This window comes from Medicago sativa, chromosome 7 (genome assembly GCF_051527215.1).
Source record: "Medicago sativa cultivar Bolivia chromosome 7, Bolivia_mono, whole genome shotgun sequence".
In the NCBI taxonomy this organism is placed as follows: Eukaryota; Viridiplantae; Streptophyta; class Magnoliopsida; order Fabales; family Fabaceae; genus Medicago; species Medicago sativa.
Genome location: NC_140755.1, coordinates 76,102,882 through 76,124,008, shown reverse-complemented (window position 1 = coordinate 76,124,008; position 21,127 = coordinate 76,102,882). Strand labels below are relative to the sequence as shown.

The 21,127-nt window shown below is 30.3% G+C and overlaps 1 protein-coding gene across 1 annotated transcript; it reads right to left on the bottom strand.

The window, feature by feature from the left end:
* Positions 1-19,206: 19,206 nt before the first annotated feature.
* On the bottom strand, positions 19,207-21,124 carry LOC146908582 (uncharacterized). Its single transcript, XM_085727068.1, has 2 exons — positions 20,305-21,124; positions 19,207-20,109 (listed from the first exon to the last, which is right to left on the bottom strand). The coding sequence occupies exons 1-2, from the start codon at positions 21,083-21,085 to the stop codon at positions 19,292-19,294; spliced, it is 1,599 nt and encodes a 532-aa protein (XP_085583194.1). The 5' UTR covers positions 21,086-21,124; the 3' UTR covers positions 19,207-19,291.
* Between the last annotated feature and the right edge of the window lie 3 nt (positions 21,125-21,127).

Genomic DNA, 21,127 nt, shown 5'->3' with positions numbered 1-21,127 from the left:
AATTTTATCGGAACGGCCCTGTCAATGATGTAGACATAGGTATTCTATCCATAATTTTAAAAAACGGACCGGTGATTAACCTGGTCAATATAATCTATACTATAATATATATATATATATATATATATATATATATAAAGAAAACACCCCTTTCAGCTCTTTTGAGATGACTTTTTCTCTTTCCAAAAATTTCCTCAATTTTGAATACAAAAAACACTTGTAACAAATAGATAAGTATAAGTTTAGATATTAACAAAATGTAAAAAACACGATATGAATATATATATGTTTGGTTTTTTTCCTTTATCATTTAAAAAGTGTAACAAACTATATGAGCATATTTATACTTACTTTTCATTATCTCAATTATACCCTTAAACAACTTTTTCTACAATAAAGATTGTTGTTGATGTCATTAAAAAAAGAATTTAGATTATTTTTTTTTGTTATATTGTTGGTGTCATTGAAATAAATAATCATGATTAGTTTGGTTTGTTATAACTTGAAATCAACAAACATTTATATTTTTAGTTTTAATACAAATCAAAATTTCATAAAAAAAACATGGTAAATAATTTTCAAACGTTAGCGCAATAAAAAGAGCGGAAAGACGGACACGTGAGTGCCCGTCTTTTCGCTAGTGCTTGCTTATCGCGAAGACAATGTAACAATTTGAATGACAACGTTTGGGGTTGATGGATCAAGATCATGCTCTCAATATAGAAAATAAAAAACACACCATTGATTTCCTGATTGAAAACGGTAATTCATTCCTAATTGCATTTCCTAATTGGATAGAAATCTAAGTTAAAAACCCAATTTGATATAAACGCCCTAATATGATCGAAGAATAGGCTATAGAGCAGTGCGACACATTTCTCTCACACGTAGCTAGAGTTCAACGACCGATTTCTCTTCGTATTCTCTTCACTCCGATCTTCTTCTTCGTTCTGAGGTATGAATTTCTAGATTAAATCTTCAATTTTCAGCTAATGATTTTCGTTAAATTTTGATAAACATTGCATGTTAACTTTTGAGAAACGGTAATTCATTCCTAATTGGATAGAAATCTAAGTTAAAAACCCAATTTGATATAAACGCCCTAATATGATGGAATAATAGGCTATAGAGTAGTGCGACGCAGTGTTAACGTGCCCAAAGTGACCACTACAACCATTGTTGTCAAAATCGTACAGTCGGTGGTGCGGTTGGATTACGCATGTCAAATCATCCCGTCCATCTTTTGTACAGCCAATATAAGAAGAAATGAAAGAACAACGAAAAATTGCGAAGATTTGGATGGTATGAAAAAAACGGAGAAGGAGAATTTATTTGTGCACACAATTAGATAAAGGGTTTATTTGTTAGTGAAGACTTATTTGTGCTGGCCAATTCTAAACAACCCGACAATATAACACGGGCTTAATAAGGATGTGTTATTAATAGTATTATGTTAAATGTGCTTTGAAGAATTTTATATTTAGCCAAATATATGTCTATATGTACGGTTAATAGTACGCCAAACGAGGGAATCGATATTTTATTCTTAAATGTCTAAATTTTTTTTTTTTTTTTTTTAAAGAAAATGTCTAAATGTTTTAATCACTTCAAAGAGATTAATGGTTAGTGTCAAACAATATTCAAAAAAGTGATTTTTTTTATGCTTTCGTAGCTAATTTATCCAATACTAGTGAAAAGATTAAAATAAACTCTCTTTTTTTAAGGAAAATAAACTCTTTTTATATCGTTCAATATCATTATTATCGCAGACTTATTCAAAAAAAAAAATATCATTATTATCGCAGTGGGATTGTTTCAATTTTAGAAGGATTTAACGTTTTTTTTAATTAACAATTTAAATCTAGAACAATTTATAAAGGGATACGAGGTTTTGTGCATGTTGGCTTTTCATTCTTCTAGTTATATCTTTAAATAAATTTGTCAATAAAAGTGTTATATTTTTTGTGTCATAGAAAAAGATAAATATGGTTTGTTATAATTTAAAAGTCACAAAAATATATACCTATAATTTTAATCAAAATAAAAAATCATCGATTCTTGTCAAAAAAAAAAATCATCGACCACAATTTACGCATGTTAACGCGAAAAGAAGAGAACAAATATATGAGAGCACGAGAGTCTCCGTCTAAATGCTAATAAGAAATAAATGAAATAATTGATGTTTATGGTATTCTTTGTGTAAGTCCAAAGCAGTAACCGATGAAATTTACGATTTGTTTAAAAAATAATCAAATATTATATTTGAAGTTTGAAGAAAAAAATACAGAACTATTGTAAACTGTGAACTGTTGTAATTACAATTTTTTCTTTTTATAATTTATAATATTATTTAAATATTCAATTAAAAAATTAGTTAAATTCCTTTATAATATAAAAAACTCCATATGAAACAAAATAAACATAAAATTTAATAGGGACTAGAACTTACAATCATTTCATTTTTCAAACGTATGTATAATATTCATTCTCATATATAACCCAATTAGTAGTCAGTTTTAAATAGGACTCAAGAGTCATATTTAATACATGAAAATGAGGAGAGTCATATTTAATACATAAAAATGATGAAGAATCAATTATGCATGATTTATTTAATAATCAATTTTTTATATGTTTACACATAATATATATTAATTGTAGTTGGTGATTTCATGTATGTAGTTGGTGCCCTTCAAAAAAAAATTCATGTAGTTGGCAGGGGCGGATCCAGACTTTCATTATACGTGGAGCTAAAATTTCTAGGTCCTTAGATTCACTATACTCAATCCAATCATACAATCCAATCATACAAATTAAATCAATTCTTACAAAATCTACGTCTTTGTCTACCATGATCAGACCAAGGGTAAACGAAATTGCTAGGTTTATAACGACCTTTTTTAAGGTAAGCTTTACGTACCTCATCTTGGATGTTAGGATGATAGCTTGAAATTGGAGACCTAAGTCCTGGATCCGTTTCCAACAAATTGTAATCAACAACTTGAATACCCTCATTGGCCGAGTTAGGTGTAACTTCATTTTGTGGTTCACTTGGATGTCGAGTATTTGATGGTTCTTGACTAGCCGAAGAATTAGCTTTGTCTCTAGGAAGCACGGGAAAAAATTTCTTCATCATATAAAAGTAAAACACACAATCATTGTTACAAGTAAGTAACAAGAATATCACTAGTCATTACATCATAAACAAATACAAAATACATATATATCGGGATACATTATAACAGCTTCATAGAACTCTTATTATAGCAGCATTATCAATTGTTCAATAAAAGATGGCTAGTTCAACCATTATAATTCTTAGTATAGTTTTCTACCTTATGTTCATTTCACAAGGTAGTATTTTCTTCCACAATTTTTGTAAATTATTATTCAAAACTGTCATAATTTTTTTTGGTGATTATCTCAGGTTATAGCCTATGTTCATTGAAAGATATTTCAGTAACCCAGTATGAGACAGGAGTAGTGGAGAATAAGCCAGAATGGACTGTATATATCTCCAAAAAATATCATTATGCTCAAAGAAAATTGCTTTTTTGACCCAGCCACTTATTACCATTTCCACTTATTACCTTTGAGAGAGATTGCAATTTAAGAGAGAAAGGGGCGTGTTTAGTTACGGTACAGGAAGGAAATTGGAATAGAAAATGAAAGAGAGAGAGTGAGACACACATCTGTCTTTTGTTTAATATACCCTCTGATCACTATTATAAGCAAATGTTTGCATTTTAGATTCATTCATTGAATGATGTATGTGACCTACAACAAAGACCATATATATCATTAATTGTTGAATGAACCTAAAGTGTAAACTTTTGCTTATAATAATGACCGGAGGGTATATTTAAAAAAAAAAAAAAAAAAAGGGAAAAGCATGTAGAGCTATAGTTCCACATTGCTCCTACATGCATCCGCCCCTGGTAGTTGGTGATATTTTTGGTGATTGATATATATGACTTTAAGACAAGAATAAATTATGTATGATCTGTCTAATATTCAAGTTGTTTTTTTATATTTTAAAATGATGATATATTAATTATGTTTCTATACTTTTTTTAATTAAATTCGTAACATAAATTTCTAATTAAAATTCTAGATTTTAGATTTCAATCAAGAGTATCAAACTTTGATCTCTAATTCAAACAATACTTGATGTATTTTACTTATCCCCTAATTACCATACTATGCCGAAGAAGAAAAAAAAACTAGTTTGCAAAATTCTATATGAGCTTATAACTTATTTTTATTAGGTTATAACAAATTTTGATAAATTAGTTCTATAAACTTATAGCTTAAAATTTATAACTTCAAAAAATATTCTCTCAATTTTACCTCTGTCATCTTACTTTAAAAGAGTAAAATATTAAATCAGATAAAAATTCTGGGGTTGTTATTTTTTCTTTAAGCAATTAACAATACCTACCTTCGGTTCATCAATAATCCTACACTAGTAAACAGTTTTGAAACAAATTTTATTTCGTACTTTGATCATAGTCATACCTACTTTTATCTGAAGTGTTATTTAGATTCAATACTTAGTGTGGAAAGTTGATTTTGGCACATCTATTATTCTTATACTCTTTTTGGTATGCCCTTAAAAAATGAACTTATTCTTGTTGGTTATACCAAACAATGTTGCCTAAAGAGAGTGAATTTTCTTTATTATTTCTTCACTTTTGTGGCTCCTTTGTCTATTAGGTATTAAAGAAATGCCAAACCTATGACCATCACAGCTTGAAAAACAAAAACATGCTAATTATTTTTAAAAATTATTAATAAATTTAGATATTTCCTAGCATACATTAGATTTTTGGAAAACTATAGCTATAGCTATGATAAGTTTTCAATGCATTTATAACCTGCCTAAAAAGATGGATATTAGACATGTACAAAATTTGGACTTTGTCCAAGGTGATTAGGCAAGGCAAGGTTATATACATCATTCATTGCGAGAAAAAGTCTCTTCAGAAAAGATGGTATTGCTAATCACTCCCTATTACCTTCATTGCTACTAATTCAGCCATAGTTTATTAACCTTCTAGTCCTGCAATATGCTTTAGCAACCACCCTACTAAATAAGCTGCAGCTCCTGCTATGACACCACTGAAAAGAGTAATAGCTGTGGTGAGCATCATATTTTGACCAGCAATCCTTGCCCTTGCCACACCAAGAAGAGCAAGTCCAAGGGCAGAAACAAGGCAAGCTTATAACTTCTAGGAAAACAATTTTAGTTTATGTTATCTTTTGATGTAGAAGTAGTTTATATATAAATATATATGCTATAAATAAATACTTAAGTTGTTTATCTAAACAAGATGAAAATATGTGAAGATTTGAAACAAGTACAATTTTTTTTCTAATTTTATTGAAATGAATGTTTTCTCATACGTACCGCGGTTGTATCATTGTAGTCCATTCCAAGAGATTGATAATACCGGACTAATTCTCTTTGTTCATTTCCCCTATTATTCAAAACATCCCATTCTGTCACTAGATCTCCTTTCCTCGGTTATCAGATCCCGCTCAGAGCTAGTGGACACTACGTCTCCAAACCCCATTGATATTGCATCTGCTACTAGGTTTGCAAAACCAAGAACCAACACATTCCCTACATTCACAATGTAGCACACAAGTTAAAATAAGAAAATATATCTTGCAACAAAAGTTATGTACAGTCAAATCTTAACCACTCATTTATCTCTACGGCATGCGGTCAAAGTCATTAAGACATGATTGAATGGTACATATATTAGAGATACATAGTTTAGTTACAAGGAGTACTAGTCCTATTAGTATATACTAGTATGAAGCCCGTGCCAAGCACGGGTAAGAATTGTTATCTGCGATTCCATCTTTTTTTTTATAATAATTAACATTGACCATTTGTAATAAAAATTGAAAATAAAAATACAATGTATTTTGTGAAGTATATAAGCCAGGGAAAATATTTGATTGTTATTTGAGCCATATTGATAGCAAAATTGTGTGTGAAATAAATCAAGCTCAAATATTGTTACAAAAACAAAACAGGATATACCAACCCAAATATACTTGAACGATGACAACAAAGTTTGTGTTAATTGTTTGAAATTGAAGGTATGGATATGTAAGAATGAATTGGATTATTTTTTTATATTAGGTAACTTGACAATTATTGGTTAATGCATGCAAGTGTGTTGCATAATTGTATTGTCTTCTAATCCATCACCACTTTGTACCATATTCATTCTCGGTATGAGAATTGCCGTAATAAAGTTTTTGGCCAAATCATTGACTATTACCCTATCCGATCAATGTTTTTCATTAGCATTGCAAGACATCATTTTTAAGCCTCAGTTTGTGGTTTGGAATACCTTAGCACTTTATGTCATTCAAAAACTCATTAGCATAGGCATCTTTTCCTAAACCTCAACTTGTGGTTTGAAATACCTGAACACTTTATCTCATTCAAAAACTAATTAGCATAGCATCGTTTTTTAAGCCTCAACTTGTGGTTTGAAATACATAAACACTTAATGTCATTCAAAAACTCGTTAGTAAACTACTCCCTGTGTATACCATTTTTTTCTTTGATTTACAAACAACAATCGAGCTCAAGTATTCTTTCTCTCTTTTTTAAGGGAATCAAATATTCTTTCTCAATCTCTAGGATTAATTTTTTTAGAAATTATTCAAGATTGTGTTGGTATAAAAAATGGTTGAAAAATTTTTTAAATAAAAAAATCAACAATGAAAAATGTATGATGTTAAAAAAAACAACAAACTTCATTGTCCATATGTTGCATTATCATTATTACCGTGCAAAGACACAACAATAGCAGACTTATATCAGAATTTGGATATATTAACAAAACGATCAGAGGTAGTCAAAAGTACAACATTGAATAGAGAGAAAATGTGACATCTAACCAAATCCACCATATATCTATATTCGTAGATACAATCTTCTAGTGAATGTTAATTTCACCGTATGTTCTAGCGAAGGTTATTTGGAACATCGACAACAGTAGTAAACTAAAAAGAATCTTTAACTGAGTCTCACATGTACACATCATTTATTTATAATTTTTTTAAGAAAATTTTGAATAAGGATTCAATGATTCAAATGGTAGTAAATTAAAAAGAGTCCTTAAATTGATCCGACTAATATGTACTTTAATGTGTGCATTTATAAAATAAATAAAAAGAAATTGAAAAGAGTAAAAATCACATGAATTTGAGATGGTAGAACTGACATTTATCTACATTATTTCTTATTATGATTGTTGGAGCCGTTATTTGTTGAAGAGAGAGTCCTTATATAATGGTCGGTAACTAATAAATACTAACTTTTTCTTCCTTCAAAGAGGTCCTTGTTAGGTTTAGGTCTATGTTAAGTAAAGGACTCTCCATTGGAGATGCTCTATGTTCAAATCACATTATTATCTTTCTTTCCCCATGCTATGTTTTTAATCCCATATAACATTGCATAACACCGACTCTTAAAATGTGATAGGGTATACAGGGGTGGAGGGTATTGTCGTGTCGGGGTGGCCTTGGCTACCCAATTTTCTTTAGTTCATTTAATTATTTTATAATTTAGTGTATTTTTATACTTTGCTACACTAATAAAGTAGATTTAGTTACCCTAAATAGTTTATTTGCGAAAAGTATTAGCAGATATATGAAAGACAAAAATATCATTTGATATTTAAATTTATTTTGCTTGTTTTGACACTTTCAATCTTTATAGTAACTACACACATAGTTTTATAAACAATAAAAAAAAATGTAAAGATAATAATCGTAAAAATATTTTTTATTTTTTCTATATAATTTTGTCCCCTCGTAAAATTTCGATTAGATTCGTCACTGGTATAGCGGTAGCCATTTTTTCAAAGACTAAAAACATAGTACAAAGTAAACATAAAAAATAAAAAATATCAAAATATCAAAATTTAAGATTCTTTCATACCTAAGAATTAAAGATCCTACAATGGAATAAAATTAGAACATAAAAAGGGTTCGAATTGACATGTACATCCTTAAAAAAAGATAACGGTTTTAAGAAAAATGATTTGAGAAATTTCACCTTGAAACCCTAAAGTCAGATGTGACAGAGGTTTGGGGCAGCAAATAGCAACCTCAAACACTGCTATTGCTAGCGGCAACTTGTGAGTCAAAAGCATCTTGCCGGAACCCTACCACCACTACGCTATTCCATGGTACCGGCACTAATGACAACATTGCTCCCATGAACACCCTGTATTTGCCTTTCATTTATTTTCTTATGTAGTTCATTTAGCAGTGCAAAATATATTTGTAGACTAACCTGTATGACAGTCCAATGTTTGAACTAACTCACCATTTTTTTCTATACAAAGTAAATCTTGTCAAACTCAATTGAAAATTTCAGTGACAAACTGTTGACAAAAATGTAAATGCTCTCATCAATATCACTGACTTGATTCAAATACGACTCGCTTTTCTATTTGTCACATAAAGTACATGTCTTATGTTGTACCAAAAAAAACGTACATGACATATGAACTCCTAACATCTTATTTTAATATAAACTTGGTTTTCTGAAACAAATATATTTACATCTGTTGTATTCTATAACGGTACCCTCAGATGGATGCTTAACGAATCAATTAGTTACTATACATAAAAATTAAGTAGTTTATGCAAATGAATTTCATTAAGACTACAATAAGATAGAGTGCAGTCCAACCATCTGTTTGTGACGTTACTATACTCTCCGAAAATGTAATATGCATGCAGATGTTCTTGCTAAGATAGAGTGCAGTCCAACTATCTGTTTGTGACGTTATATGAACCTCCGATTAATTTGTATAATCTGCTCCTTGCTAATGCATGAGGTGTAGTATTTGTTAGGGAGTAGTGCCCTTTTGTTTTTGGTTTTCTTTCTTCTCTTTTTTCCTCTATTGTAACAAAAAAAAGCATTGGAAATCAAATAAATTTCTAAAACCAGAGTCAATTAGATTAGATGTGGTTGAAATGGAGTATCGAATTTAATTCTATACTGCTAATATAGATTTTGAAATTTTGAAATTTTATATCTATATGTACATAAGAATGAAGGTCATATGCACAGCCATTGAAATGGAAACTTGTTTTAAATATTTGATTATGCATTGATTAAATTCCATTTTCATTTGTTGGTAGTATTAATGCACCATACCATAATAAAAGCATGAAGAAGTCAAAATGCTAAATGTGTGGTTAATTACATGACTAAATTGTATTTTGTTTTAAAACAACATTAATCGATAAATGCACCACAATATAAATTATACAAAAAATATAGACCATAGAATTTCATTCATGAAATTGAAAGAAAACAATCAAAACAAATTGGAAGTTAGACATCATATATATATGGAAAAAGTAAAAGCCATAGAAATGAAAATTTTAGAAAGAGAAAGAAATCTCCCTCAAAAAAGAAAGAGAAAGAAATCAAAGAGAAAATGCAAGAAAGGGCAAGGAAGAATGCAATAGAAGCTATGAAATTTATTTTGGTAGAGAAGAAAACCCCAACAATAGAAATGAGAAAGAATTTGTAACAAAAAACAAATAAAAAGAGAAAGAGAAAGAAGATATAAATAAGACTAAATGTCCTTATTTAAGGTTTTGCAAAAATTTAAATTCCAAAGTAAATGCCAATAAAAATTCTCATTTACTTTTTAATATTGTAAATGCCAGATTTAAAAAAAAAAGTGATTCCTTTAAATTATTTATAGTATTTACGTTATATTCCTTTTATAGAAATATTTTTGTTTTTAATTCATATGAGTCATTAATTATATTTTTAAATTTATATTAATTTGTTTTAGCTTAATGGGTATCAATATCATTAGAAATATGACACATATGACGTTAAGCCACATAAGATTAGACATTAAATGATTTTCTTTTGACAAAAATCCCAAATTATTTAGATTAAATTTATGTTTTGTCATATTGTATCACCCTGCAGTTACTTAGCTAAAGAAAATTATCAAAATGATGATCTGATGGATCATTTCCATTTACTTTAACATTATCAAAATGAATCAATTACATTAAATTGCAATTATCTTCCATCAAACAAATTAAAAAACGAATAATATTTACATGGATGGTTCTACAAAAAGAAAAAGGATTTATTGAAATCGAAAGATTGAAACAGCAACATTACATTATACCAAAAACACGATTAAAAGAATCAATTTCACCAAGAGAAACAATCCAAGAATGAAGACACAAAGAAAAATTTGGACTCGGCAATTACATCAATAGAACATTGTTCAAAATAGAAAATCAAGATTTAAATAAATAAAATTTTCCTAGAATTAAAAAAGATAGTAAATTCCCTAAAAAAAATAGTAAATTGTAATTTAAAAAGATAGTAAACAAAACAAAAGGGACTTGGTGGTGTTCCCTGGACCTTGCGGAAGACCGTATAGTATTGATGATTTTTCTCTACTTCTAAGGAGTGGTCTTTTTAAAGGGTTCATAGATCACTCTTCTCTACTTCTCTCTTATTTTTAACATAGACCTCCTGCCTTCATTCTCTTTTGCGGAAAAAGTCAAGTTGTGTCCAATAATATGTGTCACTATATATGAATAGATAAATATAAATGTTTGATGGAAATTTTTTCAATTCATAAATCTTAACCTGTGCAGAACTAAAAATTCAGATTAATCCTGTATGAACCATTATTTGAATGTTCATCATATTGTATTACTGTGCAAAAACTTGGCTAAAGACAATTTAAAAAAAAATGAAGATTGGCTGTATCTTTTCCATTTACTTTTTTTTTTTTGAAAAAAATCTTTTCCATTTACTTTAACAATGTTAAAATGAATGAATTACATTAAACTGTATTTATGTTACATCAAATCAAACAAATTAAAAAAGAATAATATATTTTGACGAATGGAAAACTAATAATATTAAAATCGATGGTTCTAAAAAAATATCGATTTATTGAAATAGCAATAATATTCTACCAGAAAAACAATTAAAAGATTCAAATTTCACAAAGAGGTGCAATCCGAACGGACATAAAAATTGGGCCTCGACAATTGCAGCAAAAGAAAATTGTTTAAAATACAAATCAATATTTAAATAAATAAATTTTCTTAGATTTCAAAAAGTAGTAAATCACTAAATTGTAATTAAAAAGAAATAGATAGTAAAGAATACAAAGGGACTTGGTTGTGTTCCCTTGACCTTGCAGAATCGTATATTCTTGATGATCATTTTCTACTTCTAAGGAGCGGCCTTATTAAGGGGTTCATATATTACTCTTCTCTACTTCGCTTTGATTTTAAACACAGATCTTTTGCCTTCATTCTCCTTTTTGGAAAAATGAAAGTGTCCTCTTAATGAATTCAATTTGAGGAGGCATAACAAATAAAAAGAGTAAAATATCCATGCAGAAAAAAAAGAAGGATATGTGAATAGACTTCAAAATCAAAATTTGAGGAGGCATAACAAATAAAAAGAGTAAAATATCCATGCAGAAAAAAAGAAAGAAGGATATGTGAATAGACTTCAAAATCAAAATCAAAATTGTGTACAAAACTATTGACAATATGTGCATTATATATTAAAAAAAATTATTAGGTTCAAATGCTCTCAGCAAATAAAGGCTGTAATTTCTAGGCATGACCTGTGCATTAAACTTGAAATTAATTACTTAAAATAATAATGTACAATACATTTGAAATTTGAAAGTTAATAATTTTTTGGAAAGGTTGAAAGTTAATAATAAAAACCTATTAAATGGATTTTATTGGCGACATCTTTAAACGGAAATCAAATGAAATGATTTTAATTTGAATTAGTTGATTTGAATTAAGTTGACTTAGAAAATTATTAAATGTTAATTAGGCTAATAAACTGCCACGTGTACTCTAGAATAAAGAAGGTCTCAATTGTTTATATTGTAGATAGGTGTAACCTCCCCATAAGAGGGTTAACTTTCTCATATTGTAACATTTCATTTTCCATCAATAGAAAGAATTCACAAGCTTTTCTCTCCTTCATCAATGGATGCCATGTTTCATAACATGGTATCAGAGCAAATTTGGTATCCTCCTTGAAGGATTTTTCCGCTGCATTTTCTCGAGAAAATTCAATTTTCTCCTTCTCCTTTCCTTTTCTTTCTCTTTCTAGAATTTTCTTTCTCTTCATTTTCTCGAGAAAACAATTCAATTTTCTCGCCTTTTCTTCTGCATAATCCTGGTTCGTTTCTTTCTTTCTTTCTTTCGTTTTATCTCAATTTCATAGTTTTTCTTTGCTTCAATTCTGATTTTCGAGTCTTCTCACTAGCGATTTTGCTCTTAATTCGGCTAGATCTCGTTTTGATCACTTTCCCCTAAATTCTAGGTTTCACGTTCTGTTTTTTGTTCAATGTTCATCTAATTTCATGGGCGATTCACAATTCATGTTCAATTCGATTTTCAATTTTGTGTTTTCGCAATTCAGTTTCGATTTTCGGTTACTTCGACCACATCGTGTTTTCCTCTGTTCGTTCTACTTTGTTCTGGTAGTTTTGATTCAATTTCATGCGTGATTCAAAAGTCTTGATCGAATTATTACTCGATCGCAATTTCCAGTTTCGATTCCAATTCTTGATTCGAATTCGTCTTGCGACTCATCTTTACCATATTTTTCGATTCAAGTCGGAGTCGTTTTCGCATCGATTCTCTGCATCGTTGATATTCCAACTTCTTCCTGGTTTTAAAGTTGTGTCGTATTGACTATTCAGTCTTCAGAATCGTGTTGTGTCGACATTGCACTATGTGACTATATTGCTCACTAGGTGTTTGTGGAAAGTCCTCACTGAAAGACATATTGGTGTTGAGGTCCGTTTGATAGCAACAGTTCCTGGTGCAACTGAAGTTGTGAGAGTTCAGCAACTTTGATCAATTGTGGATTGCTAATAGCTTATTGCTTCCAAGCTTTGTTGAATCAGCTTTTGATCTTGCTTTCTTTAATTGATTTGTTGGGATTGGATGCATTCAAGTGTTCTAGACTTATGATATGGTTGTTCCTACCTCTTCAATTGGTGTCTTTCTGCCTATGCTCCAAAAATTTATATTGCAGTTCATATTCAAGTTCTCTAAGTGTTTAATTGGTGATTTGATTGTTTTGTTTTGGATTTGTGCATCTGGTTTAGTGGAAGTAATAACCATGCATATGCAATACGCTTGTTGCAATTTTTCTTTGAGATTTTGGATGCAATACACTATTGTTGATTGGATTTGAGATTGCCAATGGAGCATTTCTTAGAACAGGCAGTATAAAAATGAAAGATAGTGCTGTCATTTTCTTTTTCATGAAGATTGAATTGCCTTGATGTGAACTACATGGTTTGTTGTTATGAAGTTGTTCCCAATACTGTGATATATGATCACCGCACTTGACTCATGTGGATGTGGAACTTTGAAACTTATAAGTGTCTTCAGGAAGGGAACATATTTGTCTCTCTTGGATTAGCTTAATTTGGTTCAAAGTGTGAGATATTGCCCCTGATAGTGGTACTGGATTGATATGGTCAAGCATTCTTCAATAGTAATTGAAGAAGCTCTTAGTACACTCCAAGTTGTTCAGATGGTTTCTCTATATTTTGTGTGAAAGGAACAAATGCAATTGTGAGGCTGAAATTGTGACCAACCTTCATGCTTTAGTGGCAATTCTTTATTCATTTCTTGGTGGCTTCGGATATGTTTTGGAAGCCTTGGTTTGGTATTTGGTGAGGTTTATGATTCTTGCTCCGTTTTGGATTGTTGGAAGATTCTTGGATTGATTACTTTTCCTCGGTTTCTTTGTTCTGGATCGTTGTTTGGAGTGCTTCATTATTGGAAGCATTGGTTTTGGCCTATGGTTTGAATGCATCAACATGGATTTGTTTTCTATGGTTTGAAGACACATCACATGGCTATGCTTACTTTTGGGTTTTTTCTTGTCTCGGCTCGGCATAGGAGGGCATCACTTTTATCTTTGGAAGCTTGGTCTTGTTGCTTCATGGTACTTTTGGTGTGAAGTTTGTTCAACATATGACCTCCTTCCATTGTTGACTCTGGCTCTTCCTTGCATTTGGTTTTTCTTGTCTCGGCTCGGCATTGGAAGGGCATCACTTTTATCTTTGGAACCTTGGTCTTGTATATGACCTCCTTCCATTGTAGACTATGGCTCTTCCTTGCACTTCTTTTTGGATATCATCATTGTTTTTTGGATATCCTTGTATTTCTTGTCTTGTGCTTCTATCTTGAGTGATTGAACACTCTTGATGGTTAAGCGTTGTGCCTTAATTGGCTTTGTTGATATTGGCTTCTACCGGATGGTGGTTACGCGTTGCTTTGATGCTCCTTCCTTCAATTGGTTCAACCTTGAGTTGTGGTTGCTTCTTGTTGGATGAGCACTTGTTTGATATTTTTCTTAGCCGATGTATTTCCGGCATCTTTCCTTGTATTTTCTCATTTCAAGTTGGATGTGTTTTTTGAACACCTTCCAACTTGAGGGGGACTATTAGAGATACATAGTTTAGTTACAAGGAGTACTAGTCCTATTAGTATATATAGGTGTAACCTCCCCATAAGAGGGTTAACTTTATCATATTGTAACATTTCATTTTCCATCAATAGAAAGAATTCACAAGCTTTTCTCTCCTTCATCAATGGATGTCATGTTTCATAACAACATATTTCTACCAGAATCTCTCAAATGAAAATTCCAAGATGGAGAATCCAAATCCTGTTAAAATAGACTATCTATATTGGCATCAATAACATGAGAATCAGTAATATTACATGCAAACATGACAAACGAATTCACATTGGGAATCCACCCAAGAGTACTACTTACTTCTCCCTTTTCGCTGAAGCTACACTAAAATTCAAGGTAGATTAATGAACAAGTATTTACCATTACAATGGTCATAAGAATGAGTTCGATCATAGTTATAAAATTGCACATGAACCATTTTCTTTTCTATTATGCCGTGAGATGAGTAGAAGAAAAAAAATAATGCACACATTTTTGCATGAAAATTCTGTCAGCTGCACATGAACAAACTACAAATTCAAATAATTATTTTGTGAAAAGGACAAACATGCTGCAACAACGTACCATAATATCATATATCACTGAATTCCATTTTCCTCCAATACTTCAAAAAAAAAGGTCTTTAATGTTAAAGTACTAAACAAGGGACCACATCATGAATATCAAACATGGTTTTTTTTTTTTTTTTATTGAAGACTCACTCTCTTTCTTGCCCATGTATAGATGCACTCAAATTCATGTGCAAATCTCTCACACTCAATGGCGGAGCCAGAAAATTTATGGAGCCCGGGCAAAAAATTTATCGCCAATTAACATGTGACATAATATATAAACAGTCATAAATCGAAATAAAAGAGGCGAGTTAAGAACGTTAAAATATGGCTTTACACAGAAAAAATGATAAATTTTCGAAAAACGACAAATTAATTATGAATTTTTATAGTGTCAAAAACTCAAAAAATAAAACTACGGGACCTATAAATCGAAATTTGAGTTCATTATTTGCAGAGACATCTATAAAAATACATAAAAAGGATCTGTAAAGTTTCATAGCATTTTGAAGTCGTTTAAATTTATTTTGATTTTTCAAACAAAACGTGCAAAATTGAAATTTTGTTCCGTGTAAGCATATACTCACAAGTCAAATTTAGTTCCCTAATTTTGTAGGCATGACTAGAACATGATAAGAACCTTCACAATAAAATTTTGTAGTTTTTAAATGAGACACAAATTAATTATAAATTGTTTAAGAAATTCATAATTATGAGGGAATAAAAATTCATAATTAATTTATCACTGGTCGAAGAAATTTAATTTTTTTATGTAAAACTATATTTTAACGTGCTAAAGATGTATGAAAAAAATAGTCAAAAAAATCAACATATAGGTCACATTTTTAGACTACACATATATTGGGTGGTAAAAAATAAGAAGAAATATGTTTTATATTTTACAGGGTCATTTTTCAGACATAATGCTAGAATACATGTTGGTGTCCTTAAAAAAAATGCATGTAGTTGGTGATATTCAGATGATTGTTATACATGACTTTAAGATTGTATTTAATACATGAGAATTGAAAAATATTAAATTATTTAATATACATGAGAATGAGGAAGAATAAATTATGTATGATTTTTCTAATATTCAAAGTTGTTTTTATATTTGAAAATGATGATATATTAATTGTGTTTCTATACTTTTTTAAATAAATTTGTAACATAAATTTCTAATTAAAATTCTAAATTTTGGATTTCAATCAAGAGTATCAAATTTTGACCTGTAATTCAAACAATTAATACTTGATATATTTTACTTATGCCAAATTAAATTTAAATTACTATAGTTTCCACTAAGAATTGGAAGGATTAGACGAAACTTTAAATTTCTATCAAACTTTAAAAATTTAAAATATTATTACCATAATATGCCGAAGATTTAAATATTATTACCTATTAGTATATATAGGTGTAACCTCCCCATAAGAGGGTTAACTTTCTCATATTGTAACATTTCATTTTCCATCAATAGAAAGAATTCACAAACTTTTCTCTCCTTCATCAATGGATGCCATGTTTCATAACAACATATTTCTACCAAAATCTCTCAAATGAAAATTCCAAGATGGAGAATCCAAATCCTGTTAAAATAGACTATCTATATTGGCATCAATAACATGAGAATCAGTAATATTACATGCAAACATGACAAACGAATTCACATTGGGAATCCACCCAAGAGTACTACTTACTTCTCCCTTTTCGCTGAAGCTACACTAAAATTCAAGGTAGATTAATGAACAAGTATTTACCATTACAATGGTCATAAGAATGAGTTCGATCATAGTTATAAAATTGCACATGAACCATTTTCTTTTCTATTATGCCGTGAGATGAGTAGAAGAAAAAAAATAATGCACACATTTTTGCATGAAAATTCTGTCAGCTGCACATGAACAAACTACAAATTCAAATAATTATTTTGTGAAAAGGACAAACATGCTGCAACAACGTACCATAATATCATATATCACTGAATTCCATTTTCCTCCAATACTTCAAAAAAAAAGGTCTTTAATGTTAAAGTACTAAACAAGGGACCACATCATGAATATCAAACATGGTTTTTTTTTTTTTTTTTTATTGAAGACTCACTCTCTTTCTTGCCCATGTATAGATGCACTCAAATTCATGTGCAAATCTCTCACACTCAATGGCGGAGCCAGAAAATTTATGGAGCCCGGGCAAAAAATTTATCGCCAATTCACATGTGACATAATATATAAACAGTCATAAATCGAAATAAAAGAGGCGAGTTAAGAACGTTAAAATATGGCTTTACACAGAAAAAATTATAAATTTTCGAAAAACGACAAATTAATTATGAATTTTTATAGTGTCAAAAACTCAAAAAATAAAACTACGGGACCTATAAATCGAATTTTGAGTTCATTATTTGCAGAGACATCTATAAAAATACATAAAAAGGATCCGTAAAGTTTCATAGCATTTTGAAGTCGTTTAAATTTATTTTGATTTTTCAATCAAAACGTGCAAAATTGAAATTTTGTTCCGCGTAAGCATATACTCACAAGTCAAATTTAGTTCCCTAATTTTGTAGGCATGACTAGAACATGATAAGAACCTTCACAATAAAATTTTGTAGTTTTTAAATGAGACACAAATTAATTATAAATTGTTTAAGAAATTCATAATTATGAGGGAATAAAAATTCATAATTAATTTATCACTGGTCGAAGAAATTTAATTTTTTTATGTAAAACTATATTTTAACGTGCTAAAGATGTATGAAAAAAATAGTCAAAAAATCAACATATAGGTCACATTTTTAGACTACACATATATTGGGTGGTAAAAAATAAGAAGAAATATGTTTTATATTTTACAGGGTCATTTTTCAGACATAATGCTAGAATACATGTTGGTGTCCTTAAAAAAAATGCATGTAGTTGGTGATATTCAGATGATTGATATACATGACTTTAAGATTGTATTTAATACATGAGAATTGAAAAATATTAAATTATTTAATATACATGAGAATGAGGAAGAATAAATTATGTATGATTTTTCTAATATTCAAAGTTGTTTTTATATTTGAAAATGATGATATATTAATTGTGTTTCTATACTTTTTTAAATAAATTTGTAACATAAATTTCTAATTAAAATTCTAAATTTTGGATTTCAATCAAGAGTATCAAATTTTGACCTGTAATTCAAACAATTAATACTTGATATATTTTACTTATGCCAAATTAAATTTAAATTACTATAGTTTCCACTAAGAATTGGAAGGATTAGACGAAACTTTAAATTTCTATCAAACTTTAAAAATTTAAAATATTATTACCATAATATGCCGAAGAAAAAAAAAACTAGTTTGCTAATATTCTTTACGAATTTATAACTTATTTTTACTAGGTTATAACATATTTTAATAAATTAGTTCCATTAACTTATAGCTTAAAACTTATAACTTAAAAAAAAAAAAAAAAAATCTCTCGGCGAATGCAAAAAGTGTAACAACCTAAAAGGGTATGTAGTTGGTAATGGTGGAATAAGAGTCTCTCGGCGATTTACGATTCTAGCGATTTACGATTGCGATTGCACGTGCGATAGGCAGACAATAGCAATTTTCGTTTTGTATGTTGCCTTTGATTGAAGTACTTTTGGTGTTGATTGATTGTCCATATTCCTGAATTGCGATTTGCGATACGGATTTAGCAAAATCTTTATGGTACATATATAAATAAATAATCCATTAGGTGCCACCTCTCTTGTTTTGTTCTATCACAAACTGCCTAGTCAGGCTTTTTTTTTTTTTCTGTCTGCCCTATTTGTGAAACTTAAATACCAATATGCCCTACTTGAAAAAAAAAAAAAACACCAAAATGCCCTAGATGTGAGGATGCAGTTTGAGTACGCCATTTCATTTGGCAGACTTGTGGCCATGAGTATGCCATATCAAATGGCGGACTCGTGAAGGATTTTTAATTCTTTTTTTTTTTACATTTTTTGTTTTTTTTTTTGTTGTTTTATATTATTTATTTATTTTATCAATTTTAATTAACATAAAAACACATATTTAAAATATGGAAAAAAAAATCTAATAAAATGCTTAGTAGAATATTACAATAATATTTATTACATTAAAAGATAGTACAATATAATATCAATTACACAAAAATAACTAGTTTTGTCTAGTAAGAGGACAATTTTTTCGTGAGTGTCCGGTCTCACGACACATTCCACATTTTCTTGGATTTCTTTCCACCGCGTCCATTTCAGTCATAATGCGAGTACTATTTGGACGACCTTTTTTCACTCTTCGCATTGTCTCATCGTGGCAGAGAGTTTCCCCTTCGTATGGGATCCAATATGAAGGGTGTTGAATTACTTCGAACCTGGTATTGTACACGTTGAATACATGATCACTGCTATAAACTGGATGGATATATCTTCGATAGTCATGATTAAAACTAGAACAAGCAGCTATGACATGTGAACAAGGCATATGGAAAGCCTGAAATTTCCCACAATCACACCACTCTGCATGCAAGTCGACCTTGAAAGTTCCCTTTGGCCTTCCCTCCTTGTGGTCGACAGTTTCGCGGACAGAAAAAGTATGCATTTCTCGATCAAACTGATTGACTTCGTGAGTGTGGGACTTAATCACTTCGGCTTTAAGTGTGTTCATGCAATGCTCGGTGTAAGCTTGATTAGTCTTTAACCTGATATTCGCGTTCTCTCCTCGCTCTGCAAAAAGTGATGCAAGCCTATAATAGGTTGACTTGACCAAAGCAGTTTTAGGGAGGTTGCGAATACCCTTGAACACATTGTTCATCGACTCTGCAAGGTTAGAGGTCATGTGACCCCAGCGTACACCTTTGTCATATGCCTGTGTCCATTTTTCCTTGGGTATTTTGTCTAGCCATTTCACAGCTTCTTCGTTTTCCCCTCGGATTTTGTTGCGGTAATATTTGAATGTAGGCTCGTTCAATGCATAACCTACATTGCAAAATTATTATTATAATAATAATAATAATAATAATAATAATAATAATAATAATAATAATAATAATAATAATAATAATAATAATAATAATAATAATAATAATAATAATAATAATAATAATAATAATAATAATTAGATAAGTTATAAAAAAAATGTAGAATTCATGATAATAAGAGTGTGATTATTACCCATATTGACAACTTGCTTTCGAAGCTCTCCATCTCTGATCGCCCGCATAAAATTCTGTGCAATGTGCCGGATACAGTACACATGGGTTGTTGGAGTATCGTGCCAACCATTTTGCGGATCATTGTATGCGCTTTTTATTGATTCATGCCTATCTGAAATCAAGCAAATATCTCTTTGTGGTGTGACGTGCCTTCTCAAATTTTTCAGAAAGAAACTCCAGGCATCCTTTGTCTCACCTTCCACAAGTGCAAAGGCGATGGGAAAGATATGGTTTTCACCATCTTGTGCAACACCCAACAACAAAGTACCTTTGTACTTACCATATAACCATGTACCGTCAACTTGGACAATTGGTTTGCAAAAATTAAAACCGACTATGCATGGATGAAAAGCCCAGAAGAGACGATGGAAGATCTTGTGCGTTTCCAACACTTGACCATTGAATTTGTAAGGTTTAGGTTCCAAAACAATGACAGTTTCTGGAAGATATTGTTTCATGGCTGACAACCATTGTGGAAGTTCATTATATGACTTCTCCCAATTCCCATACACATCTTCTATTGCTTTGTTTTTTGCTAACCATGCCTTCCTATAAGTCGTGGTGTAATTGAACTTTTCTGTGATGTGTGCAATTATAGTCTTCACTTTGATCGACGGGTCTTTGCTAACTAGGGACTTAGTGCTCTGAGATATGAGACTAGAGTCTAGTTGGCGATGATCTTGTAACAAGGCGGTGGATGTGCAAATGTGTGGAGCATCGATAGTTGAAATCTTCCACATGTCATTCCTTTTCCAAAACGAGGCCCTCAATTTGAAGGGACA

What these genes read in the sequence shown, in the direction of transcription:
- LOC146908582 (XM_085727068.1), bottom strand. Translation starts at nt 21,085, where the DNA reads ATGTGGAAGATTTCAACTATCGATGCTCCACACATTTGCACATCCACC. An exon ending in AAAGCAAGTTGTCAATATGG is followed by an intron (nt 20,110 to 20,304) that starts GTAATAATCACA and finishes TTTGCAATGTAG; the next exon opens with GTTATGCATTGAACGAGCCT.